Source organism: Nymphaea colorata, chromosome 1, assembly GCF_008831285.2.
Source record: "Nymphaea colorata isolate Beijing-Zhang1983 chromosome 1, ASM883128v2, whole genome shotgun sequence".
Lineage (NCBI taxonomy): Eukaryota > Viridiplantae > Streptophyta > Magnoliopsida > Nymphaeales > Nymphaeaceae > Nymphaea > Nymphaea colorata.
This window is the reverse complement of record NC_045138.2, coordinates 41,197,071-41,224,388: the sequence shown is the minus strand read 5'-3', so window position 1 is coordinate 41,224,388 and position 27,318 is coordinate 41,197,071. Positions and strand designations below refer to the sequence as shown.

Genomic DNA, 27,318 nt, shown 5'->3' with positions numbered 1-27,318 from the left:
TTTCAATCCATTTAATATATCGATCATTATACAGTACTGCTGCTCCATCGGAAAAGGAGACCAGCATATATCTCATTGATTTAATTTCTTGGTGTTTGTGGCACGTATCCTTCACTTTTGATTTTTTTCTATACTACGTTTATTTATAAATCATCTAATCATGTTGAATTAAGGTTGAGAATGACGCATGACAAGTGCTCGCATGTAGTATTACTAGTCATATCTCATGAACTATATATAATATAAAACTTGATAAGTACCAGACCCATAGACTGATAATGAATCATATTTGCTATTTAAAGAATGATTAAGAGAAAAATAAGATGATTCATTATGGTTCTAACACCTAAGGTTCTCGTATCTGCCAATCTCTCTCTTAAAAAAATCAATGGCCATGATGATTCTTTACATGTGTTTTACTTATATATATATATATATATATATATATATATATATATATATATATATATATATATATATATATATATATATATATATATATATATATATACGTGTGTGTGTGTGCGTTGGACACTTTAAAATTTGATTCATTAATGAAATCAGAAGGTCCAAAATTATTTTGTCAAAATTTAATACGTGAATTTGAATTCATGAGGCTTTAAAGAAAATTATTTTAGATACATTATCAAATAGGGTTATAAAGTCCAGTCCATGAACCAAATATTGCTTCTTCTTTTTTTTTTAACTTATAGATTTAACTTTCCAAGTTCATCTGTGAAGTTCGATTTGAAGGAACCAACTGAAATTTTGCTGAACCAGCTAGATGGGGCCACATGGGCTAAGTAATGGATTGCTGATATATATATATATGGAGAGAGAGAGAGAGAGAGAGAGAGAGTAGATAGTGCCGAAGATGCAGCAGTAAGCGCATGAGATGTTGTACCGCAAAGACGAGGCAAGAAAGCTGGCACTGAGAGGCATTGGCTCAAAACCAAAAGCAACAGAAGATTCTTGGGGATTCTCCCACATCATATATTTTCATGTTACAAGGAGCACAAAGAAAAAGAGTATGTAGTACATGCATGGTGGCACAGTAGATAACGCCCAATTACATGAACACATGGTGGCACAGTAGATAACTTCCAACTACATGAACACATGAAGAGAGAGAGAGAGAGAGATTTCTAGTGTGGCGTCCCACTAGAAATATGGTGATGGATTTTAATTTTAGTGTCCTTTTTCACAATGACATTTTTCTGATATCTTTCTGCAAAAAGGTCGACCTGAAAGTTTACTAGTTCAATGTTCTTGGGATGAAAACTGTTTCTGCTTTAGAGAGAGAGAGAAAAAAGAGGGAGAGGGAGTACACTATACATTCATGAAGAGGGAAATACGAGATGCTTTGTAGGACTTTATTTGGCCGCGACTGAACAGTACAAATCAATTCAAGGAAGACAAGTGGGATGGAAATGCTGATTCATCTTTTACTTTGAAATAATGAAGGCCAAGAGGTTGCCTCCCCTTGGAAGTCAAGTTCAGGTGCGTTTGGCCCACCGGTCCTTTTGGGCATCCCAAGGAACTGTTGCCCAATTCGCTTTCTTTCATAATGCTGCAGAATCTGTCGAGAATGGAGAAGCCACCACAGTTCCGAGATCTAGCTATGCTGATTCGGCCTGTCGGTGGCCTCTTTCTTGCACTTTCTGAGTTCGAAGATTTAACATTGCTGATTCAACCTGTCATATCTACAGTCGCCTCTTTCCTAATGCAGATTTCTTTTTTCGAAAGGAAAAAAAAAATGAAAAACATAAGCAGGTCAATAATTGGCCTTTTGCGGTGCCAAATACAGTACTTCAGGCAAAGACTTGATCTTGAATTTCATCTCTTGCAGTTACTTCAAACAACTGCCATTAAAATTGACTTGGATCTGTTGATTTAAATCTAATAAGAGGTAGGATTGGAGTTAGAAAAATTTCTGTTTGACGGGTACTGGATATACAATTGTGAAATTTTAATGAACACCAATATCTAAATGAGAAAATTTTTCCTGAAACATTAATACGAAAATAAAAACTTTTTGGGTCTATGTGGGCAATTGCCCACACATAGCCTACACTTGGCTGCACCTATTGACTTGATTCTTAGCCGATTCATGACTGCCAAGTTTCAGTTTTTGAATACTGCTTATTACTTTAACATTTCTAATCAATTGTTTTGATTAATTAATTTAATTTTTAAATATATGATTTTCTTTTTAAAACACCAATTCAGCCAGCGAATCGGTTCTGACAACACTACTTCAATCACTGGTATATGATGCCTGTGTCCAGGCTTCTGGTTCGGACCAGATCCAAGTTCTCAACAAGGAGAGGTGAGGACCCAGAAGCGAGTGTTGGATTTTTATCCAAGGAAGATCCATAACTGAAAGATGGCCGCAGAGTGTACTTGCCAGATGCAGAAGAGGCTCTTCCCACCTCTCTACTTTTGTAATTTCATGTCAGTAATTTACAAATAGGTGTCCCAAATGTGACAAACTTTACACGTAACCACCTCAAATTTCAATTGATAACCTGAGTTAGTTTGCATATCAGCTGCCTGTAGTCCATCTTTTTCCAGTTAGCACCTTAGGCTTCAACCTTTGCTTTCTTTGGATGATTGCGTGCCACTTTTGAATTCGGATTTACTACTGCTAAAGCACAAATTGTCAAAGTTCAGCAACCTCGGCAATTGCTTCAAAGGCTAAGCACTGCCTTGAAAATTTTAAGACTCAGGTGACCAATAAAAGTAAATGCACCGTATGGCTTGCTTTTGTTCATCTTTCTTAGCGACAGCAGCAACAAGGTCTAGAGATCACACTTTTTGAAAGGATCTGTTCTTTCTGCAGCCTTTATTAAAGTGCACCTCCCTATGGATATATAGGACAATTGGCATATCGGAGGCAACTTGGGTCAGGGATAAATACCAGACTTGATCTTAAATAATTGTTAAATCATATTATTTAAAAAATATGAAGAATAGAGAATATTTATGAGCACTACTTCAACGTAAAACAAGTCTGAGTTCAAGTTGTTTATATAAAAATATAGGTTTTTTTTTTTTTTTTACTAGTGACTTTTAACGTTATAAGAGCTGTTAATTTTCCTATTACTATAAAAGCACTATTTGACTCAAAAAAGGATTTACTTAATATGCACTTACCATTAAAACATTCTTAAGATCACATTTACATGGTTGGATTGCACAAGAAAGAACGTTTAAACAATCAATTTTGAGGAGTCTGGTTTTTATCCCTGATGCAGTGGTTCCTGATCTACCAATTACTTTATTTATTTATTTTAAACAATGAAAAGGTACCCTTTAAGAGGGAATTCCAGTGAACTCCAAACACCAGGCTTTATCAGGACACTACCATGAGAAATCTTAGGCTTTCAGGCTGCTGAATGGCAGTGCGGGCCTTGATATAGTCTTTCACGACCCTCCTTTACAAAGTTCACTTGAAAAAGGAGGAGATGGCTTTCCTTTATCTTTCTTGTATGAAACTCCCTACCTATGGACGAAGACATAACATTTCATTTATCCTGCACTCCTTATGAAGAAGGTTCCCAGATTTTTAATAAAGTTTGTGCTTGACAGAGAAACATTGCACAGGTGATCTTTGAAGCAAATAAGTATTTAATCCTGGTAATGCTTTGGCATAGGGAGTTCAGGGGTAAGGTGTGGGTATTTGGGCGGCAACTCCCTATGCAAGCCAATGCAATCCCCTGAAGGCAATAGAAAAGAACGGAGAGTCTTGGCTTCTTGTTCCCCATTAGTGGGGGCCAAAGCAGGCAGTCATGAAAAAACTGCAACCATACAACTAAGAGCGAGGGAGGTACAACGAAATGGTTTATCACTACTCTCAATACGGTTCAGAACTGAGTTTCTCTTCAACTTCCTCTTGAAAAGGGAAAAGCTAAAGAGCTTAGTTTAGAAGGAGCTTAGATTGCTTAGTTCGAGAGTGGATAAGTAAATCGGATAATAGCTATGAACTGGATCTGATTTAAAAAAGGAAAAAAATATCATGAACATCAAATCCAACACTTTTGCAACCTATTAGGTGCAAGGCGCTTAGCTTGAAATCGAGTGATGGTTCAAGAACATTCCTCACACTACCAAAACGAGCAAACTATTAAGAATGGTTTTGGAGGACAATATGACAGCACATAACAAGCTTCATCTGTAATCAAGCAAGGGACAAAAGTTACCAGAACACGTCAAGAAAGCACCAAAACTTGTCGTCAGTGCTTCTTATGAAAAATGGCCACATGGATGGCATCTTCCATGTTGCAAATGATCAAACCGATGGCACTAGGGAAGTAGATTGCAGTCCTGGAATTTTGGTTCATAGAAAAACACAAAAGTATATGCTTCATGGTCTATAGCTCACCACTTTCTTTTTTTCCCAGGTTTACACTTGAAAACCACAAGTAGGATCAAGAGGCCAGGTCGTTCTTCCCTGCAGGGAAAGCACGTCGTTTATTATCCATTTGTTGGCATAACATTTGCCTGTTCCATTACCCGAAAATAATAGTTGATTCTTACGGCAAAACTATTTTCTGCTTATGATAAATACACGGCATGGGCATAAACCTTCTTCTCCAGAAAACAAATACACAGTTTTGTTGGAGTTTAATACTTTCCTCCTGTTCTTAGTTTTCTCTCGACAAGGATATTATGCTTTTGTCTAACAAATTTTCTTACTTTCCGCATTCTATGTTTTGTAATAAGAGATTAATTTGATAGATTATTCTTTATAATATTCAAAGCTTCAAGGGGTTACTATTTTTTCTGTGTCATCAAGATACACCTTTTTGTTTGTCTGTGCATGTGTGGGTGTATGGAAGAGAGAGAGAGAGAGAGAGTTATGGCATAATTGACATATACATCTTTCGCATTAACTTTGAACTGGGTTCCACGTATCAAAAGGCAGAACAACTTCAGAAGCAATGACGTTTGGAAAAATTCTCGGTATAAAACTACTGTACATTCAGATCACGCCTTCCTTTTAAAAAGTTTAACAGTGTTTTGTACCTCAAGCGCATATAATTCTAATTCCGTCGCAGTAAAATTTATGCATTATTTCAGATATTCTCTACTTACACATTATATACGTTGATAATTTTCTGTGTTTCCGCATTTAAAACTTCATAATTCACGTCTCAAATATTTTCAAGTTATTTCACACTTCCAGTCTGCTTTCCACCTAAGCAACTTCACAGTTTTCATTTTTGTGGCTATGCAATATTGACCCACACGTACGTGTGCAAAAACAGCCACACAAACTCCTGTCCGCTGCAGATCATTGTTTTTTAAGGTCCGACAAATCTTGCTTGTAGAATAAAAATCAGTACATTGTAAAACTGAACCCAGGAGGTTAGCACAAACTGGCAGGCCCTTCGCCAATTTTTGTGCCAACTAAACTTGAATTTCTGTGGCCTTTTGCAGCACAGAGCCTTGTGGTTTGATGGCTCTTAGCGATCGTAACTACAGCAGGTTCATCAGTACCACAAGGAGCGAATTTTGTAATTAAAAGTAATGGAAAACAGGCTTTTGGCTAAATAAAACATTTATCTGGAAGGAAGCAAAATGTCCAAAGTAGGAATGGATTTTTCATTAATATTGTTGAGCTGATAGAAAATAAAGCATGGCATGCAAATCAACAACAGCCGTATCACTAGATTTGCCTTCAGAGAATAATGAAATGATACAAACTGTGAGTGAATTAGAGAGAGATTCTCACGCTCGGAGACTTCTTCAGAGGAAATAAATTTTATGCACAGTTTACAATTAACTAAAAGAAGGTATCATCAATTAGAGTGTAAGACCAATCAGAAGAAGCTATGATGCTGAAAAGAATTATGGAGAACTTTGCAATATTCGTACCAAAGAGACAAAATGTACCTGTACAAGGATGGGTGTGGTCAACCCAACTAAAAACTCAGATAACAATCCACTCCTGAATCAAAAAAAAAAAAAAAAATCAGATTTAGTCACACAGAAAAAAGAATATACAGTTGCTTTATATACAACCGTTAAGTTGGGATCAGCTAATTATGTTGGCTCTACTGTAGAAAATGGAGGGTGCAGAGAGAGATAGAGAAAGAGAGAGGAGAGAGAGGGAGAGACGGAGCTTCCAAAAACAGAATACAAATTACCTCAAGATGCAACTGCTCATCAATTACACGGCTGCAACACTAAAAAAGCCAGCCACTTGCTAAAAATTTACATCCTAGACCGCCCCGCTATTTACTCCACACCAGCAAAAAGGAATCCCTCTCTCTCTCTCTCTCTCTCTCTCTCTCTCTCTCTGTGCTGCACTCTGCATTTAGAAGCAGTGCAGCACATCCAAAGGAAAAGCCCTAGCATGTTCACTGAGGCTTCAATTCAAATGAACCATATGGGTTACAACAATGTCAATGAGAAGCGTCGTCGTGGCCAACACCGATGCTGGACTTTTCGACCATGCGCACGTTATATTGTTCATATACTCTTGCTCGGTTCTCAGCCCACCATTGTTCTGCTTGTCTCTCACTAAATCGCTTCCGGCTGCATTGACATTTTGTGTGAAGGAATGTTTTCAATAACTGAGATACAGTAGGACTTTTATAAGAACAGAAAATTTTCTAGCAATGTACCTGAAGCGAACTCGCTTGAGATCCTTGCCACCTCCAGGCAATGAAGTAAGGGTGATATATACCCCTGGTTCATCTTGCTCAACCCATTCACCCTCGTGTTCATGGTTTTCCGATGACTTGCCAGCATTCCTTGATGCAATATCTGGATTGCCCATTCTGTTGTGATTTATGCTTCTAACACTACTATGAGCCGGGCCATTAGCAATTGGTGGCCTATTCATACTCACACTGTTTCCATTTGAATCAGTGTCACGAACACCAGCTCCTAGGCTGCTTACTTCTTCAGCATGCATGACAGAAGCCTCAGATGAAGTGGGACTGCCATTGTTGGTGTATAAACCGGGTACAGTTAACTTGCTGTTCTTCACTGCCCCTACAGGTAGCCTTTCTGCCATGTCTTTCAACTGTAACAAATCCAACCATGGTTTGTTAGCTAATTTTCTAAAGAACATGTGGCTACATGTAGTAGTGACAAAGTTCCGTTCATTACTGGCCAAAAAGTAACTCAAGAAAAGTTCATCATCCCACCAACAGCACTGGTATCACTTGGTTGACACTTAAACAAAATCTAACAAAAAGACATCTGATCTGCCTCATGCAAAAGGTACTAGACTTAAAATGCATGCTATGGTTCAAAACTGTTCTAGATTCTGGACTTTCATAGGTAACTTCAAATTGGAAGTTTTCCATTTCCTAGTTCTCTTATGGATGTTCTAGAGCCTAACATTATTTAATAGCAAGAGGCATAATGAAACATTTCTTTCTCAATACCTCAATAACCAAAGCAATAATCATTCCAGAATCTACACTTCATAGTACAAACACCCTACGAATCAGCTGCAACACTAACCAGGTCAATACCGTACTGCTTAACTCTGTTATTAAGTACGAAGGTGGTATGAAACCAAAGCATCAACACATTTTTCCTGCTAAAATTTGCATATTATACCAAAAGACTACAACACATAAAGGCTAAAGCAGTTAAAAAGAAGATTCATTATTCATACACCAGATAACAATTATTTGATGGGATAAAAGAAGAAGTTTTCATACCTAACAAGAGGTGAATTAATTGGAACTTCAAACTAATTTCTAGCAGTCTTTTACAACCATTAGTTCATTCACATAGGCAGTTAAGCTAACTCCTCTGCAGAAACTGGATAATTTTGCTGTCAGGGCATATTTGAATTGGGAGGAAAAGGACCTTGAGACACCATTTTGAGAGACGGTCTCAGAAAAAGCATTCTCCCTTCAGATGCATGACGGAGCATCCGCAGCTCAGTCATGGTTAATGCACTTTATAGTTTACACACTTCATGATGGGGTGTATCATGAGATATAGCCATCAAGTGATGACCTTATCCCCTTCCCAAACACACCCTCAAAGATAACTATGTAACAAAGACTCTTTACAAAGGTCATAGCACCTTTATTCTACCTGCACTAGGTGATGATGCAAGGTGTTATGCAACTCTGGACTGCCAAATTTAATGGTCAGCAATGTTTGGTGCAGCCAACGTCATACACTCATATCTGGTTACAAACTCATATGTTGCTGGATAATTCATAAACTCATCCCCGTAAATAGCTCATATGTAATGCTTTGCTTATGTATACTACTTCTGGATTTTATTTTGCATTTTGGTAGCATGGTCCTTCTTGTTTTTTTTTTTTATTAATTATTCACGAATTGCTTAATTTCACTTATTTGACTATAACAGTGATGTTTCAAGTATCAAGTATTAATTCGATCAGGATTGCACTTACCGACCAGCAAAAACTGAACGTTGCTTTGGCTTGCAGTTTGTGCCATAAAGTAGGACCACAATCCATCTTGTACAGATAGGGAAACCGAATAGTGCCCACTGAAATGGTACACCATCACTAAATGGTGGAATAAGCTGGGCACTAATTTTTGTGGGCACCATTCAAAGTTTCCTATATATCTCCACACAGTGACATGAGAAAATTTAGAGATGCTTAGATAAATAATCAATAATCACCTGGGCAGTAAGAGATTTAATCACTTCCTTCGCAGCCTTACATTTTGCTGTTTCTTCCCCAGCAATTGCTACAGCCTCCTTAAGCTGCTTTGTAGTTCTTTCAAGTTCAACTTCCAGAAGCTGGGATTTCCGGGTGAGATTTTCCACCTGAATTTTAGATAGCATAGTCTACTTAAGCAACAGGATGACAGAAAGTTTGTCATGACATAAATGAACAGAAAGCAAATTGCAACATGGTATCTGGGATTTCAGTAGCCAAAATTCAATTGAAATTTAACAAAAAAGAACACATTCAGTATGCTTGAGAATTAAATTAGTTAAAAATTTTTTCCTAAATTCAACTGCGTGAAATTGTTACATATGTGAAACAAAGATTGGTCAAAACCATTGAAGAACAGGCAAAAATGGATTCCCAAAGAGGAAATTTGTGCAATATAAAATAATAAGTAGCCAAATGTGGGATCATAATATATTTGTTGAGGTTTAGATCTTATAAATCATGTTCAACTGGACAGATAAGAAGCTTACCTTCCCAATACCAAGGAAATACTTCCACCAAAAGAAATTTTAAGCATTTATACATGTTCATGTTATGTTCTTTCTGAATGTGAAATAGGGAAAGGAAACTCTATCAGACAAAGACGCACCATGCAGAATGGAACATCATTACTTTATTTTCTCTCCAATATATATATATATATATATATATATATCAAGGTGTTTCCATTCCAGAAGCATTTGAGATGCCAAGAGGTCTCTAGCTCAAGTCTAGCTGTCGGCATTAAATGTTCCTTTTTCAACTTTATGACTGTATCATTAAAGGACTTTGATGAACAATTCTAAGATACCATTTTAGCTACGTCATAGATTGAAATGCCATCCAGGACATCCATCAAAGCTCATTTAGTCATCTATCATACGCTCATCATCAATGTAAACCACTCAGTTTGACTGGAGCAAGGATGTATTAATTAAACAATGCTATTGTATGCATGATCTAACCATGTCCAAGCTGTCAAAAAAGAGCTAAGGCATTGGGACATATAGTAACAAACATTACTTCATTCAGCAGTGTAATTAAATTCCTTAAATTGAAACACTTACCTGCGCTCTTAACTGAAGGACCTCTTGGCTCAAGTTATCGTTGGTCTTTTTAGGATCATCTACAACTACTTTAGGCAAAGTAAGCCCTCCCAAAGTAGGCGTCGGAGTTGTAGAGCGTGGTGGACTAGGCCGTCTTGATATAGGAGATGTTGCACGTGACACTATTCGTGACCCAGGAACAGAAGCAGAGAAGAATTTCTTTGAGGAGCCAAATACTGGATTAAATGATCTTGAAATGGTAAGAGTACCCCACTGGCTGCTACTACTAGGAATAGGTGACACTCTGCTGCTGCTAAATTCCAATTTCTTGTTCCTCTTGGATGAGTATCTGCCGTCAACCTGCTTGAATGATTCAATGGAAGAGAATCGTGAGACCTGCCCTTGAGATCTAGAGTCAAACTTCTCTTCCTTCTCCACTGCATCACTATAGGTACTGTGCATGCTTCCTCTCCTACTCATTGTTGGGTGTGAAGTCAAACCATTATCTAGAGCTTTCTTCAGTTTACTGTAGCAGTTATCACAAACACGATAAGGCTTATTTGGGTTTGGGGCCATAGATGCTTTAAGTGATTTCTTACTACTGCATGAATTACAAAAGACAAGCCCACAGTTGTAACAATTATGCCGTTTTCTTTTGAAGTTAAATGGAAGGCGACAGCCAGAGCACATGGATTGATCAACACCAGAAACCCATTTATGTAAACAAATAGCTGCAGTAAAATTTGAGCCACAAACAACACTTTTAACTTGTTTGTCTTTTAAGGCCTCAACCAGAGAGGGAGAGTTTCTATCATCTGTATCCCCATGGCCCAATCGCCCATTTCCTCCTTTTCCCCATGTATAAACTTCTGTTTTTGATGTTAATACTGCGACATGATAAGCACCACATGATATCTCTTCAACAAAACATTTCTGTAACTTTCCTTCAACACGATTTGGAACCTTCCCGTCAGATTGTGCATTTCCCAGCTGGCCATAAACAGGACTGCCCATTGTGTAAACATGGCCAGCAGTTGTGAGTGCAACTGTCAAGCTATGGCCACAAGCTACTTGACAAAAGTTGGGCTCAACAAGAGCTGCCACACATGTTGGCACAAGCCTTGATTCTTTGTCGCCATGCCCAAGCCTACCCTTATCACCATCACCCCAGGTAAACAGCTTGCCAGAGGAACAATTGCTTGAACTAGAAGTTCCAACCATCACCTCCACAACGGCAGCAGTGTGCCAAACACCACAGGCAGCACGAACTGTACGCAGACCTTTAAGGGACTCCACTTCTCGTGGTACTGACACACTTTTTCTGTCTCCATGACCAAGAGCACCAAAAGTACCATCACCAAAAGTAAACAACTGCCCTGCAGAGGTCACAACAGCTGTATGCCAAGGACCACAAGAAATGGATGACACAGGTATGCCTTCCAGAGGACCATTCACCCTTTTTGGGACCCAGTGGCTCACTTCATTACCATGTCCAAGCAGTCCAAAATTGTGGGTACCATTACCCCATGTGTAGAGATCCCCAGACAGTGTTACTGCACATGTATGATATTCACCACATGCTACCAGTTCAACATTCATACTGCTAAGAGCACTTACAAGCTTAGGATGTGATGCATCAGCATCAACACCATGCCCAAGTCGACCACCAGATTCCTCTCCCCAAGAGAAGACTTCCCCTTGTTTGGTGACTAAGGCAGCATGTTTGCCACCACAAGCTATATTTTGAACATCAAGCATTACAGCTGATTCCACAGCTTTTGGTAGAAGAGCATCTAGTTTGATGCCAGAAGAACTTCCTAGTTTGTGGATCCCACCACCCAAAATCCCTTCTCCAGTACCTTCTCCCCAAATAAAAACGTCCCCAAGTGCATCACCATCATCATGACCAGAACCTTGGCTTGATGAGCTCACAGCACTTGATAAGCTGACTCTAAATGTGTCAGTTGCAGTGCCCCTGACAAGTCCATTGATACTATCTGAACCCCCAGATGACAGAGAATGGGCAGAGCCACCAATAGAATCTGAAGGAAAGAATCCTTTAGGAGGCACAGCATACAAGATTACATCAGCGAATGTCTTATCCGCACCATGCTTAGGTGGGCTTCCATATGGACTATGAAGCCGGAGTGCATCGCCATCCTGCACAAGTATAGGAAATATTTCCTTAACAAAGTACTAGCAGAAATAAGAAATCAATTTTACAAAACAAACTTCAGTTTAACACCTTATGCAAGTTATCTCCACTACCAAAAGGAGAGCTCAATGGTGAACTTCTTTGAGTGCATGTTCTTGGACTGTTTGTATCAGAGGAAAGCCCATCACTTCTTGTATCTGTTCTCCATTTGCGATGATGGGTTCGAGAAATCAATGCTTTGAGTCCAACAAACCAGACTTCAGTCTCATCCTTATCCTTGCATATCTGTGACACCAACAAAAATCACAAAGTGAAAATGACAAAAACGTGCAAACATGATTCAATTACTCCTGGGCAATGGAAGTGAATACGAACCAACAAATGAGCAAGACCAAGGCGATAGGAAACAAATAAGGTAAGTTTTCATAGTGAAGTAGAGAATAAAAAAAGACTAATTTCAACAATAGCATACCAAATCCAGTGATCTGTCATTATATATTAGAGAAAACGATTGGCATTCCTTCTCTGGACGTGGATATCTTTGAAATATTGCCTGCAAAAAACAATTGTATTTTTTCTCTTACTAAAATAAGTTAAATGTGAAGCTTAATCACCAAAGAGAAAAAATGACAGCCAAAATAAAAATCTACAGTCACCACAAAGAAATGTTTACTATCCTCATGAGTCCAAACCCCTATTAAAAATGATAGAGTGAGTTTTTCCTTTTCTGGGAAAACTAAACATAAAATAGTAAATTCGATTTTGGACAGCCTGAGAATCAACTCAAGAATCCATCTTTGCTAATGTGTAGATCAGATTCTTATGATGTCCATTGTGTAAAACATAACCAGAAGTTTGCCAATGCCTAAACCCTTCAACTTTTTCAATATGATAAAGTTCTCCTCAATACTCTCTTTCCCTTCTCAGAATGCAGATCTTAAACACTTGACTTTATCCTGTTGAGATGCATCAGCCCTAAAGCTGATCACCCATGATCTAAGTTGTGATTTGATTATTTTAGCTTTTTTTAGTAATTTACTGTGCTACTTGAATAAGTTCTGAATTTAATAAGAACTCTGTACTTATTATCATGAGCCTGATGAGGAAATTTAATTACCCTTTCCATCCAAGGACAATTTTAGCATCTACTAGTTGGTGCTTTTCCACCCTTCTTTATTAGTGCAATATGGTCATCATCCCTGATAACATTGACACAATTTATTTTCCTTTTTCGGCCTTCCAGGAAAAGAAAACGATGCAATTTTCTCTCCTAACAGGGTGGATTAAACCATTTACTGTGCATAACTATTTCCATATTGTTTCCCCAAATACTGACACAATATGCACTCCCATATTTAGTGTCCGTTTCAGTCTGAACTATCCAAAACAGACATCAATACAAATCTAATTTTGATCCTGAACTGAGTTGTTTATTTTGCACTGGACATTGAACATTATCAGGGTTCATTTTTTGTCATTATGCTCCTTAACAACTAAACTTAGCCCCAGTATTAGAATGTATAGAGACCTCATTTTCATTACAAAATCATGCAAGAAGATGGAAAAAGTTGCAACATGGTAATTCAGATGAGTTAAATCAGACAATTCGTATAACTTCCAATCCTTCTCACAGACCAACCCTTTTATGGACTAACATGCAACCTATGGTGTACATTGGACATTTTCCTCATAAAGATGGTACTTTACTTTCTCTAAAATTTTGTGCTGAAACATTGCGTCAGCTATTTATGCACATCATGTATAATATCATCATGTGATTTTCAAGACTAAGCCAGAAGACTTGGGTTGTTGACTAGCGTGGTTTTATCCAATGTTGTAAAAAGCGTATCGTAAGCCATATCAGTCTGGCTTTAAGATATGCCATATCGTAAAATATCGTAACGTATCGTAACCGTATCGATTTTTTTTAAATAAATTAAATAAAAAAATAAAAAAATCATAAAAAAATCAGTAAGAAGCAAGAATAATATGTTCATCATCATCCAATATTCATAAATATAGAAAATGATGAAAAGGAGTATTCGTTATTCCCTTCGGTATTCGTTAATGTTCTCATGTTTGGACCCAGTGTCAAATCCAAATCCAATCCAATAAAAACCAGGCTTCAAAGTGCTTCCACTTATGGTGAGGGTAAAAAAACGAGAAAGACAGGGGAGAAAGCTTCACTCCCACACTGCTTCACTCAGATCTGCAAGAGAGTGAGAAGGAGAGAGATGGTTGTCAGCTCCTTAAGCCTTCTATTCCTCCTCTTCGTCTTCTTCTTGTCATCGCCATCTTCTCTTCTCATCGTCTCTTCATCCTCTCTCTCCCTCGAGACAGATCAATGGAAGTGCACGTATTACGTGGCGAACGATCTCCTCGACACCCTCAGTACTCTCTCTCTTCTTTCTTCCTCACTAACAATCGGGAATCTTTTTTCCCACCAATTTGTATAGAAAAATTGGAACTTCTGAGTTTTGATAAATTTCAATCGTCTCCCTGTTTGCGTTAATGTGGTGGTGGTGGGTGGCTGTAGCGGAGAAGTAGAGGGGGTGTGTGGGTACAGGGATCACTATTCGGAAAAGGAGAAGGGTGTGGCAGCGGCCGTCTATGAAAAACAACTCGTATCGTACGATACGGACCCTACGTGCGATACAGGGACGATACACCCCCCATTTACGATACAGGGGGTGTATCGTACCATAAATTCCAAACGGTACGACATGTATCGTACGATACGGCCCCGTATCGTACGATACGTACAACACTGGTTTTATTTGTCTATAACAACACATCTGTGCTTCATAAACAGCCATCAGAAGCTTGTGTAGTGAGTTGAACTTACTGTTCGCTGCCCAGGGACAATTCTTGATACATGGTTCAGCTTAAGATGCTTCTCTTCTTTACCAGAGTACCATATCAAAACAGACTCGTCCTGTAACAAGAAAATATACAATCTATTAGATGGTCTGAATTGGAAGATAGGTGATCATGTTAAGTGAGAACAGATATAAGATATAGATCAAGGTGGTAACAAATGCTACATAAATATATCAGACTTTCGGTTAGAAAAATTGCAGAATGTAATGTTTTTAAAGTTTTAAACATAAAAGGAAAATACAGGTCTTGCAAAAGAATGAGTATGCTGCATCAACAAATCTAAAGCCTATAGAGATATGCTAAGTTTGAAACTGTAACCACACTGATTAATGACAATATCCAGTGAAGAGTCCAGAAATTTAAGAGCAGTATCGAAATCTAGATTTTAAGCATGCGGCAACACTGAGATGAAGGTAACTTACATTAGCCAATCTGAATGGGCAAAATTTAGGCTTCCCCCTGCGGCCATATTTAAGCAAATATGCTCCTTTCTTTAGAGCAGTTATGGCCTACAGAAAACATTAGTCCCAAGAGATGAACATCAGAACAATGCATGTGACACATGAAGCCTAGTGAACATTAAGATGAACTGCTTGAATATTGATTCAGAATAGGGAAAAGCAGCAAAGGACTCAAGACAACGATAAAGAAGAATGAGAATTTCCAATATTAATAGACTAGCTGCCTCATAAATGAAACAAGTTAGAAGAAGACAGCTGATTCATGAAAAAAGAAAAGGAGATTCACACTTTAGCAAGCGAAAAGACTATCATCAAATGAAAACTCAGAGTTGAATATTCTTCAAGGATCACCATTCAGAAAAACAAAACTAATTATCATAAAAACTAACACAAGAACCAGAAAATCAGTCCCCCAGCATTGAATTTGGCATGCAAAGCCTACAGAATTTATGATGTCTTGGATTTCCATAGTATGCAAACTAATGCAAGAGACAAAATAAAATGATTTCTCAGGGATCTCAAATCTTATTCTGTCTAATGCCTTTAGATTAGAGCTTGAAATTCCTTCCAAATAAACTTTAGTTAAACATGACAAGAATGAAAGGAGGGAAATTAACCAAATCTAGGATTGACCCCAAAACCTACTTGTTGGCAGGTTAACAACTAGGGCTATTAATGACATAGATTGACAGATCACTTTTATCTGCAGACATAGAGTTCAAGACAAACAATTAATAACCTGCTCTTTTCATATATGTTCTTGATTCAATGGTGCAAATGCTGACAGATAAAATCCAGCTTGCAAAGAAAGTTAACTAAACTGATACCAATACTTATTGCATCTCTATCCGTCAGCATACTCATGCTGGAGGTATCAAAAGATTCAAAACATAAGGAGATACATTAGGTAGCTTGTTGAGTGAGTCCCAAATAAAATAAAGAGTTTGACAGAAAAAGCATTTCCAAATATGCCTGTAGAGTTGTACACATATGCATGCATGTCTATGAAGCAGTCACAAACATCAGTGACATTTCAAAAATATCATGTTTATCGCCAAAAACATGTAAAATATTTTCAACAGGAAATATCATGATATTTTTTTCCGTATTTCCTGAAAAACCTCCTTCATCTATATGCATTTTTAGTGTATAATAATATGTTTCTACTTTTGTCTTTCAGAATTTTTAAACTATTTTGAAGCTTTTCAATTTTTATGTATAATTAGTAAGCAACTCATAATTCTATAAATTTTTCTGTTGTTCTGTATATAATTCCTGTGATTTTTCAAGAGAAACAAATTTTTAGAAAAACTCTCAGAAAAAGTATCACCAAGAATGACATTTGTGACTATGCTGCATATCAAAAATGCAAAACCATAAATTTTTGAAACAAGATTGAGAATGCTGCACACTTGTCAGGTACAGCCCATACAAGGCAAAAACCTATGACAGAGATCTTAGCTTCTAGTCAAATTTGATAGCTTACTTTATCATGGCTTATATGGCCTTCCTTTCTATTTTTGGCTTTTTGAATATATTAATGCCCTTGCTCTCTCTCCTAGAGAAATACATATTGATATCGTAGAGAACACACATCATTTGATGTGCATTGGAAGAGGGGAAAACATAAAAGGATAGCCTACCATGCTGAGGCACATTTGGTTGGGGGGAGGGCGTGGGGGTGGGAGGTTGTGGGTGAGGAGGAGGAGGGGACAGAGAGAGATCTTTGGTAGAAGAAACAACAGAAAAAGAAACTAACCAACATGTTTAATGATCACAATATCTCTCTTGAAATTACAGATTTATTTATGTTTTTGTCGTTATGCCCTGAAGATGCATATAGCTTACTCCTTAATGACAAAGCACCTTAGTTTTCCTTCTTTATTTGTTCTTTGAGCCTATGTTTATGTCCAACAATTTATAGTAATTAGCAGATATCCTTTTCTAGCCACGTTGAACATTTAGTTCCGTTTTCGTACATACAGGACATTATTGATGTTTGCTATTCATTTTCGTCTGTCAAGTACTTTTAGTCTGAAAATAATTTTATGCATGCACACATGCATATATGAACATACAATTTGGATAGGAAAAAGATGCTGGGAACGACTTATAGACGGAATCGGCAGTCAATAAATAGCATTTTTTCACGAATGAAGTAAGTTAGTTAAGCCTGGGACTGAGCCGGAAAACTCATGATCCAGCTTGGCTTGATTTCTCAAAAGCATGTTTTGGCTTGTAAGCTACTTGTGAATTCATCGGAGATTATGACATTATTAAAAGTCAAATTCATGTATTTGCATGTGTTGCATCTGCCTATACATATGTTCAAAAATTAAGACATGGTTATACTTATAGTATGTTCATTTGAGAATTAGAAATAAGACATGGTTACCGAACCTTGTCCGCATCATATTTCATGTCTCTTACTACATCAAACTCGACTTTAGATAAAAACTTTTATCCTTTTCCACCATAGAATTGTCTATTTAATATATGCTCCTTTTGTAATCCCTCACTTCCCCTCATGCCATTCTACGTCTCTCAGCAACAAAGGTTAACCACTATTGACTTGGTACATTCAACTGAAGTTGTCCAGACTCGTCATCAAATTAACCATGAGTATGACATTCATGTGGCTAATGGAACCTCATAGACTATGTCACACGGATACGGCAGACTGGGTCGAGTACCGGTGTCGACACGCGGACACGGGGATCCCGACATGGCGATACGGCTGGATACGTTTTGGATCGGGTCTGGGTCACACCCGATCCAAACCACTTGTATAACCGATTTTTTAACCCGCGTTTTGTTTTACGCATTGACATTTACCCTCGACGCTCGACCTTCGTTTACCCTCGACGGCTTCGTTTATCATTTTTAATTTTTTTGAATATAATATTCGCCGTATCCGCGTATCCTAAAATTTTGAAAATGCCGTGTCCCCGTACCCGTACACGTATCCATAGGATACCCGTACCCGTATCCGTGTGACATAGCTCATAGAATATCCAAAAGAACACCGTTGGCCTATCTGACACCTCACAATGCCATTTAGGACATCCTTTCTTGTGCTAACACAAAATGGTCTGACAGACTAGATTGACTAATACCCGTAAGAATATTATTGGCCTCTTTAGCACCACCTTACATGCCACTTAGGACTTTGTTTTTAATCAAAGACAATATGATGGACAAGATTGACCATAACAGGTTGCTCTGATTCTGTGTAGGTGACTGTTTCGCTGGGTTCCTCCAGCTTTGTCTTTTACCATTTATTAAACTGGTTTTGCTTTTCTTAAATAAATTTCTTTCTTGCGTATCAAGGGAAGGTCTGTCAACTGGGATATGTCACCTGTTTGGTCAGTTCCCATCATATAATTGAGAATAGCTGATTGGCATGTGTAGCTTCGAAACGCAGGCTGGTTGCAGCAAGCAATGTTGTAAAAGGCATATTGCATCGTGTACCAATCAGGCCAACCCATATGCCGTATTGTAATGTATTGTAACTTGTAAGTGTATCGTTAAATTAATTTTTAATTCGTAAAAACAAGAAATATAGAAAAATCAGGAAAATAAGGAAAAATCATGCAAAACACATCTCACATAATGAATATTCATGATTCGTAATTCATCAGCCCTAATTTGTTAGCAACACATTAGAAATAACTTAATAAGTATAAAGTCTAAAGTTTCACATCACAACACAACACATAATTGTCCATTGACAAATAAGAATTGAAAATATGTCTATGATTAATATCATGATTGTCATCAATCAATACAATAATCATAATCTTTTTCACCTTTGTTCTCCCTCAAATCGATGTTTTATTGGCAATTTCTCCCTCTAATCGATGATTTATTGGTGATTTCTCTCTAAAACTAGCAAAAATTCCCCCTCCCAAAGCTGTTAAAATTGTTAAAAATGAAGGGGGAGAGTCGGGTTTAAAAAGAAAATTGATATAAAGGGGCGTCAGCCTGTTTTTCAAAATTTTCCCCATGTCATATGCATGGGGAGTATCGACCGTATTCTGACGTATCATACAATACAACAAATACACCTACAATACATAAGGAAAAATGTCATATCATATGGTCAAGCCGACCTATACGTGTCGTATGACACGCATCCATATTGTACGATATGGATAAACTAACTGCAATTCTACTGTTGTGTAAAAAAACAACTTTTATAACATGTCAGCTGGAGCTCAATTCCTCATGTACTATTGTTTGGCATGGGTAAAGTAGAGAAAAACCATGTGTTTATACCTTTATAACCTACTAACAGTGTTCATTTTTCATCTAAAATCCAAGAAGATGCTTAGTTCATATTGTTACAAGCATGGGCCTTGGCATCATTAATAGTGAAAATTGAGCATAGATCCATTTTAAAAATTAATCAGCTGAGATTAACATGCCAAAATCTTCCATTACAGGCCATAGAATTGATATGATAATACTAGTGTCACATATATTGCCAGAATTTCAAAAATCTAGTGACATTTACGAGAAATTCAAAAAAAATGAAAAAATTGGGAAAAGATCATCAGAATTTTGCCAAGGTGAAAATAAAGTGTTTTTTTAGATTTTAATATTTTTTCATTTTTAGAATTTTTTAAGGTTGTTTATGATTTTTTTAAAAATTGTTGAGATTTTTCCCAAAGAAGAACAACTTTGCTGAAAAATTGCCCGAGAAAAACTTCACCGATGTTTTCCTGAGAATGATACTTGTGGCAATGGATAATACATTGGCTAACTTTCAATTTGATTGAGAAAAACCACATGAAGGTGCATGCTGATCTAGAACAAGATAATCTAATTTTTTGTGCTCCTTATCATGTATCATGAGCTACTTCTTGCTTTTGGATGCTTGAACTCAATGCATTGTTAAAAACTTAATTAACTAAAGGTTTAGCATCACTGCAAGCATCTTACATGCAACAGCCTCGTCCCATATCTGTAAAACATGTTATTGTCCACTAGAGAATAACTTACGACAATGAATACGTAACATAGCCTCATTTGTTAACCTTTATAAAATATCAAAATCCTTTATATATATAGAAACTCTGCCCCAAGCATGCAGTCGAGAACTTCATCTCTCTATTTTCTAAAAATCCAAACATAATTTTTTACTGAAAAAGGAAGTACGGTGAGATTTCCCCTTTGTGAAGCAGCAAATTACAGAGCCCTTGAAGAAGCTTTGTGCAAGATCAAGGACATATGAAAGAAGTAAGAATGCGAACCAAATAGATCCTGGTGCAATTGCTTTTTGCCCATCAGAAAGTGAGCAATAACTTACCATTGTAAGATATTTTCACCAATGTTTTTATTTTAAGCACTTCCCACTCGCGAAGCACACCAGGCTTCAAGTACCTCAATTCAGGCACAGTTTACAACTGAATACCGCAGTTTGCCACTTAAAAACCAAGAAGGTTTTCGCATTTCCATCATTAAGATGAAGATTTTTCTACTTAGAACAAAAAAAAATCACTGTTTTGTGAAAACAAAACGAATTCAACCACTTTAAAAGATCATATGCTACATATCTCAATCAGTTTCCTGTCCAGAAAAATGTATATACTAATCCCCGTGAAGCATTAAAACATTTCCATAGCTTATCACCCAATGTTATTAAGAATGCAAAAAACTTAATCGCTAACCTCCATTCGCCCCCACATGCCACTCACGATAAACAGTGAGGAAGAAAAAATAATTGGTCTACTACCCATGGTAAGTTAACCACCACGAGTTGCCCAGATTCTCTGCTCATAACCAAAGCGCTAGGTCTAGCATGACCAACACTCCTCAAGTGAGAAAATAGTAGGAACTCAAAACCACGATATCCATCTGCTTTTGCACAGCATTTTCATCAATCCAATCAACACGGAGAAATCCAATGACAGCCCACAAAAGCAACACTGAACAAAACTCATGGAGTCATGGTTACCACAGCATAGGTGCCATCGACCAACCATTTCCCATTCCACTAATTAAACAAAAGAATGCTTACTAGCCTCGTTAGCGTTCCAGAGATTAACTGATCAACGACCAGACCAAGCAGAAGGCCGATAGATCAAGCGCAAACACGAAGAACAACAAATGAAAAAAGGCACGTGTGTACCTGCTCGACGTCCCTCTCCACAGGGCCAGTCCTGCTGAGATCGGCCATCTGCGGCTGCCACGGAAACAAGAAAACGCCGTCTCCGCCCTTCCGCAATCAATCAGCTCCGGCCCAAATCCCGCTCATTCCCCTCACCACAATTCCAGTGCGCAGATTGAAGATCTTTCACTCGCAGCAAACAACCGTCGAGGCCTATAAAGAACCACCCCGCCGGAAACTCCCTCCATCGTATCGATACCCCAAAGATCGCAGCGCCAGAAAACCCTCAAGATCCACGGCTCCGCCACGAAATCCCCAGATTCGCCTCAATTTCCACCATTCCCGACTCCGGCGAGCTCCGGAAACGCCAAACGAGCCAACATCGCGAAATATCACCAAAATGCACGAAAACCCCAGGGAAAATATCCACGCATTCCAGGCGACAGCGAGTATCTGAGCTTATCCCGATTATCTCCCCGGTTTTCCCTTCTTTATCCGATTTCCGGAGCGACTCTAGGGTTCCGACTGGACAACGAACGGAGACAGAGAGAGGGAGAGAAAGAGAATCGCCCGCCAAAGATCGCACGTGCCAGGCGAACGGCCGGAGATGCTGGCGCACGTACGAAGAAGACGAAGCGCCCGTCTTCTTCTTCCTCCTCCTTTCTCTTCTTTTAAGTGGGAAAGATCATCATCCAACAGGAGCACACGATCCATCATCCATCATCATCAACATCATCGCCATCATCATCACCACCGTCGCCGAGCCCTCGCCGTCGTTAAAAAATCCAGGAAATAAAATAATCTCCATTTTCGCCTTTTCCTTAATAAAAGAGACGTTAATTGATTCCAAACGTTTTTTTTTTTTTTTCTCCATTCTGTTTATTAAATGTGTTGTTCTTCGCGTGCACATCGTCCGCCTCGTCGTAACTAAAATAACGGGGACCTCTCATAGAATACGCCTTCATATTCCTGGAAATAACGAACCCTGCCACGGCCTTTACGTGCACGTGATATGCTGGTGCTTTCATGAGGTATGTTGCCCTTAAGAGCTCCATTAATCGTGCTAGCATCAAGGCCAAGATCGGTCTAGTAAGTGGGTCAGGTTTTGTCTCCTAAGTGGGTCCCGATCCAATAAACACCATAAGTAAGCCATTTAGCTTAGTATAATTTGTCATTAGCACTAATATCGTAAAAAGCAGCCGACAAATTCAAAGAATACCTGCACAGCGGAATGCTTAAGTTGCATTTTAATTGAAAAGGTTTGGCATAGCTGGTCAGATCACCGACGGCTCCCTGATTTGATTCCGAGTCGATACAACCTAAGACCCTATAGATGAAAATGAGGGGAGCACTGGCTTTTGTCATCATCAGACTATGTTCATAATTTTACGATTTTGATGTTTTGATCATAAGTAGGACAAACTTATAGAGATGATCTATATTTAATACACAAATCCCAGCAAGCCACATGACATGCTCAATACTCTCTAGTCAGCTATAGTCAACAAAAATACCTAACACAACCTAATGAACTTTTTGTGTGACCATGGTCTCAGCTTTAGTATTAATTTAAGAAATTTGTATATAAATATGGCCAACTTAAATCTAATAGACAAATGCAACAAGCTTACAACTATTATTGATTGATTGGTAAGATCATTATATTGCAAGTTGGCTCGATTAGGATGCAAGCAGTTCGGATCTAAATCAGGAGTTTTATTAACTCTCTAAGCATTTAACGTAACTGAGTTTGAAGAAACAATCTACGTAGTAATGTAAATGACCTGACCGCTCGGTTTAATAAGGTCAGGGTACCTTGTCGGGGTACTTTAAGTTATTAATCTGACTTTTGTGTCCCTTTGGGCAGGATCTGCGTATTCATTACTTCTCTGTTACTAACGTTATAACGTTTCGTGGAAAAGGACACGAAAGCGATGGAAATAACGAAACTACCATAAATGGAATCTGGTCATCGGCGTCTACGTTGTATCCCCATACAGCTAATGGCGGTTAATCTGATCCGGAAGGCAAATGGTCGGTTACATCCCTCTGATTTCAAAAATTGACATCCATGTCCCTCTCGAGTCTCGACCGCTGAGAATCACAATGGTGGTCGGTCCAAATTGTTTTGAACCAGACCTGGATCTGATAAGCAAACACAAGTATAGCTTGGATTCCTTGCTCATTTGAAAATGAAACCTAAAGTCGCACATGGATTGGACCCAAATCCAATCCAAAAGGAACTAGAATCCAGATAGATAAAATGCATTTAATTAATTAATCACCCCGAAAATGAGAGATACAAGACCCAAAATTCAATTACCGCCTTAAAACTTTCCAGTCCATGCCCGGTCACACGTACGCTACTGGACAACGCCAAACCCGGACAAAAGGAACCGTCCCAGCAACTCCGAAGTCGGATCCTATCCAGATCCATTGACCCGAATCAGCGACCAAACGAGGAAGGGACAAAGTGCGTCATAAATGCAGAAGCCAGGGGTAGGGGAAAAGATTATCGTCTCGCACGGGCGTCAATGCGGAAAAGTCGTTAGAGTTAACGGCGGGGGGACTTGAAGTGACGTTTGCTCCGTCAGCATTTTCCCGGCCATTCGGTCCGGGACCCGACCACGTGCGGACGAGCACGTGCCGACCCTCCCAGCGGTGGGTCCCACCCTGCCCTTTTTTTCCCACTTCGTCGTGGTTGGGCGTCTTCCCCACGCCCTGGACCGATGTGGGCCCCACTTCCCATGGGGGTCCTGCTATAGGGACAGGTGGGTCCCCCACGAGCCTTGACCCGAAGCCCAGACAAAGCAGGACCTATGGACATGGTCCTCCAAAGAATACGTGATTAAATTAAGTGACACTATTAACCTAATTGTCCCCACCTTGCCCTATAAAATAACCATTAATTTTTTATTTTTTTTAACGGCATGTAAGTGATTATTGTCCTAATTGTCTTTTAGCAAATATTAAAATTGTACTTAGTGTCATTTTTATAGATTACGGAGTAGCGACAGTGTTTTCTTGGCCGATAGTTTGGTGATCAAACTAGAGATTAAGTTCAAATGTTGGTTAGAAAATTGTGTAGGTTCTTCGGAGACATCCAATAAAATTAGGACGTAGGATTATATCGTGTGACTGAAGTAGGGATGTCATTGGATCATATTCGAATCAAATGTACCGTTTACTACATTCAAGAATGTTTTCCTATTCGGGCTTGAATTTATATTAAAGTACTAATAAAAAAGAAGGTTTATACTTGAAGCATATATATTTTCATATCTGATTTATTTGAAACAATTCGGTTGGATATCCAATCTAAATCGAGCCTATTGACATCAAAGCACTTAGCATGAATCTTAGTGCCAAGGGTGAGTGAGTGATTAAATTTAATAAAGAATGAAGATGAAACATCGACAAAAATACATGAAGAGTTGCTTTTTATATTGTTGGTGGTCGTCTTTTGTTTTGTTGTAGAAAGAAATCGTCGTTATTTGTGTTTAAGCACCTGGATTTGATATTTTAACTAGGATGATGTTGAGTCTTAAGCATACATAGTGAGCATTTGGTTTATGTGGAAGTAGCAGTCATGTCCTTAATTATTTTAAATTTAATCTCTTCCACTCCAAAGTCAACGGAATCAAAAGATTAGGTAGAGCCAAGAGAGACATCATTGAGTATTCTTGTAATTATAACTTTAATGTTCATCCAAAAGTATAACCTAACGATAAATATTATGAAAATAATCACGGTAATGTGCATAGTCCAAAAATGACCATTTACGCTTGTTTGTTGAACTTTAAATTGTTAAGTTAAATACTTTCAGACTTTCAGTACTTGTGTGAAACCCACAAGAACACTTTGAATGGACTTGAAATCTGTGGCGGAGAGCTGATGTAAGTAGTTGTCCACACCAGATGTAGGTGCCTTTAAATATTTGTTTATTTATATATACTAGTGTCCTTTAAAAAATGAAAATTTTTAAAGAGTACCCATTAGCCAAAATTTTTTGGCTCTGCCACTCCTTGAAATATGGTACTATAACCTCAAGCTCTTTGGATTAGGCCGGTTATTGATGCGCGGTCACTTATCACTTCAATTTTCATGGGCGTCAACCCTCTGCACAAATTAAAACATGCAAAGACCTAGGGCCAGGGGCGGAGGGAAGGGGGGCGCCTAGGTCATGGCCCCACCCCGGCCAACGAAAAAAAACTTTTAATTGTGCTATGTATTTTTTGGATTTGAATTCAATTGACCCTACCCGGATTCAAAAGTTGGACTGTCGGCCTGCTCCTGAAAAAAATCCTAGCTCTACCCCTGCCTAGGGCGAGGTTCTAGTTTTAGGCCCAAATGCAGCCTTTCTGACTATAATATAAAAAAATAATAATGGATTTGCATGGTTCTGCTTTTTCACCCCACTTTCTCCCTTCCATTCTGTGTATCGCTTCATTTTTCATTTAAGCCAGCAACTATGTTTAATAGCATGATCATGTTAATGTATTTTATCCAGATTTGCTATAACTTATTTATCTATAATGTATTGAACTGCTTAACTTCTCTCAACTTCTCTCAAAAAAAGGATCTTCAACTGACAACGTAATTGGAGATCTCATTGGCAGCAGCTTGGTCATCATTGAACTTCCTTGTTCATTTATTAGCAACCCACCTTGACTACGCCTCTCAAGATGTCAAATCAATATGGGTTGCAAACTATTGACCTTTTGAACTTGAAAGAGTAATAAATATAACTCCTAGCTAGGTGGATGGAGCTCTTGTCCGCGAATTGACGGTTAATAATTCGGCGGCACTCGACACTTGGAACTCAATGAGATTCTAGGATTCTGGTGTCTCACTTAAGTTAAATCTTTACTAAGATGGGTTTAAGAGGTAGCGGGGGTTGGGTGAGAGCTTCAACTTTCCTTTTGGTAGTGGGAAACCGTGTTCACCCAAATTAAGAGGTACTGAACTATTGACCTTTTCAACTTGAAGAATGTAAAACTAGCTAGGTGGATGGAACTCTTGTTGGCCGAATTTAAGCTATCAATGTCAACTTTGAAAAAGTAAGGCCTATCATTCCGCGGCCCTGTACACTTGGAAGTCAATGCACTTAAGTTACCATTATCCTTAATAATATGCTTTTAAGAAGATTTATCAGCAAGGAAAGGGACATTTAAGCTAAGAAACTACTCATGCTTTCCCCCCACTAGATGATGTTCTATAAATTATTTGAAGTAGAATTTCTGCTGAGAATATATATATATATCCCTCTCATATTCTTTTATAGTTTGTCTGCATGCAAAAGCAAGCTTCTTGAGCCTTACCCATCTGCCATCATCCACATGGCTGACATTGACATGGGTGGGACTGAAATTTGAATCATCATCATCACCACCATTACCATCATGATCATGATAGGGCAACATCAATTCACAATGGAGCCTCTTTGCCTTGTTATTTTTTATTTATATAAAGTTGCAAGCGGCAAATTGAGGCAAAGCAACCCAATGATGGATCAACTCAAACTTTTCTGCGCAAAGTCAAGCTTTTCACATGAGCCACGCTTTGGAGATTCCTCTATGATCTCATCCTTACTGCTACATAATTTCTGACTGAATTATTGTGTTGTTGATGTTGTTCGTTCTTGCCTTTCTCACCTCAAAATGCCGAAACATAAGATTAGTGATGTTAAACTTGATTATGGTAGAACCACTCGAATCGATGAAAAAAGAATAATCTCTCTAGTGGGTTCGTTGATTTCTTGCGATTGTACAATAATTACTGATTATTCCTATCCCCAGTTGATTTAATGTTATAAATTATTATTTGTAGGTTCTTTTTCATGATTTCCGTAACAAGTCTTTTGGTTTCCCCTTAGGGGCGTAGAATAGTTGGTTACTGTGAAAGTCCGGCCATCAGTTCCATTTCTGTAAGTATTATTTTTCTAAATTGCAAACAATGAATGCACGACACTTTATTTGATGGAGTTCCAAAG

General features: G+C 38.3%; 1 protein-coding gene across 1 annotated transcript; it reads right to left on the bottom strand.

Annotated features, from left to right (window-relative positions):
• Positions 1-5,584: 5,584 nt before the first annotated feature.
• On the bottom strand, positions 5,585-22,118 carry LOC116256142 (PH, RCC1 and FYVE domains-containing protein 1-like). The gene is made up of 10 exons (XM_031632378.2): positions 21,348-22,118; positions 15,176-15,262; positions 14,719-14,808; positions 12,346-12,426; positions 11,964-12,158; positions 9,740-11,878; positions 8,636-8,782; positions 6,633-7,036; positions 6,153-6,543; positions 5,585-5,953 (listed from the first exon to the last, which is right to left on the bottom strand). The coding sequence occupies exons 1-9, from the start codon at positions 21,393-21,395 to the stop codon at positions 6,411-6,413; spliced, it is 3,324 nt and encodes a 1,107-aa protein (XP_031488238.1). The 5' UTR covers positions 21,396-22,118; the 3' UTR covers positions 5,585-5,953; positions 6,153-6,410.
• Between the last annotated feature and the right edge of the window lie 5,200 nt (positions 22,119-27,318).

Excerpts from the sequence above, each read along its gene's own strand:
- LOC116256142 (XM_031632378.2), bottom strand. The coding sequence starts at position 21,395 with ATGGCCGATCTCAGCAGGACTGGCCCTGTGGAGAGGGACGTCGAGCAG. Across the intron at positions 14,809-15,175 it reads GCCCATTCAGATTGGCTAAT|GACGAGTCTGTTTTGATATG; the intron begins GTAAGTTACCTT and ends TTCTTGTTACAG. Across the intron at positions 7,037-8,635 it reads TTAAATCTCTTACTGCCCAG|TTGAAAGACATGGCAGAAAG; the intron begins GTGATTATTGAT and ends GATTTGTTACAG.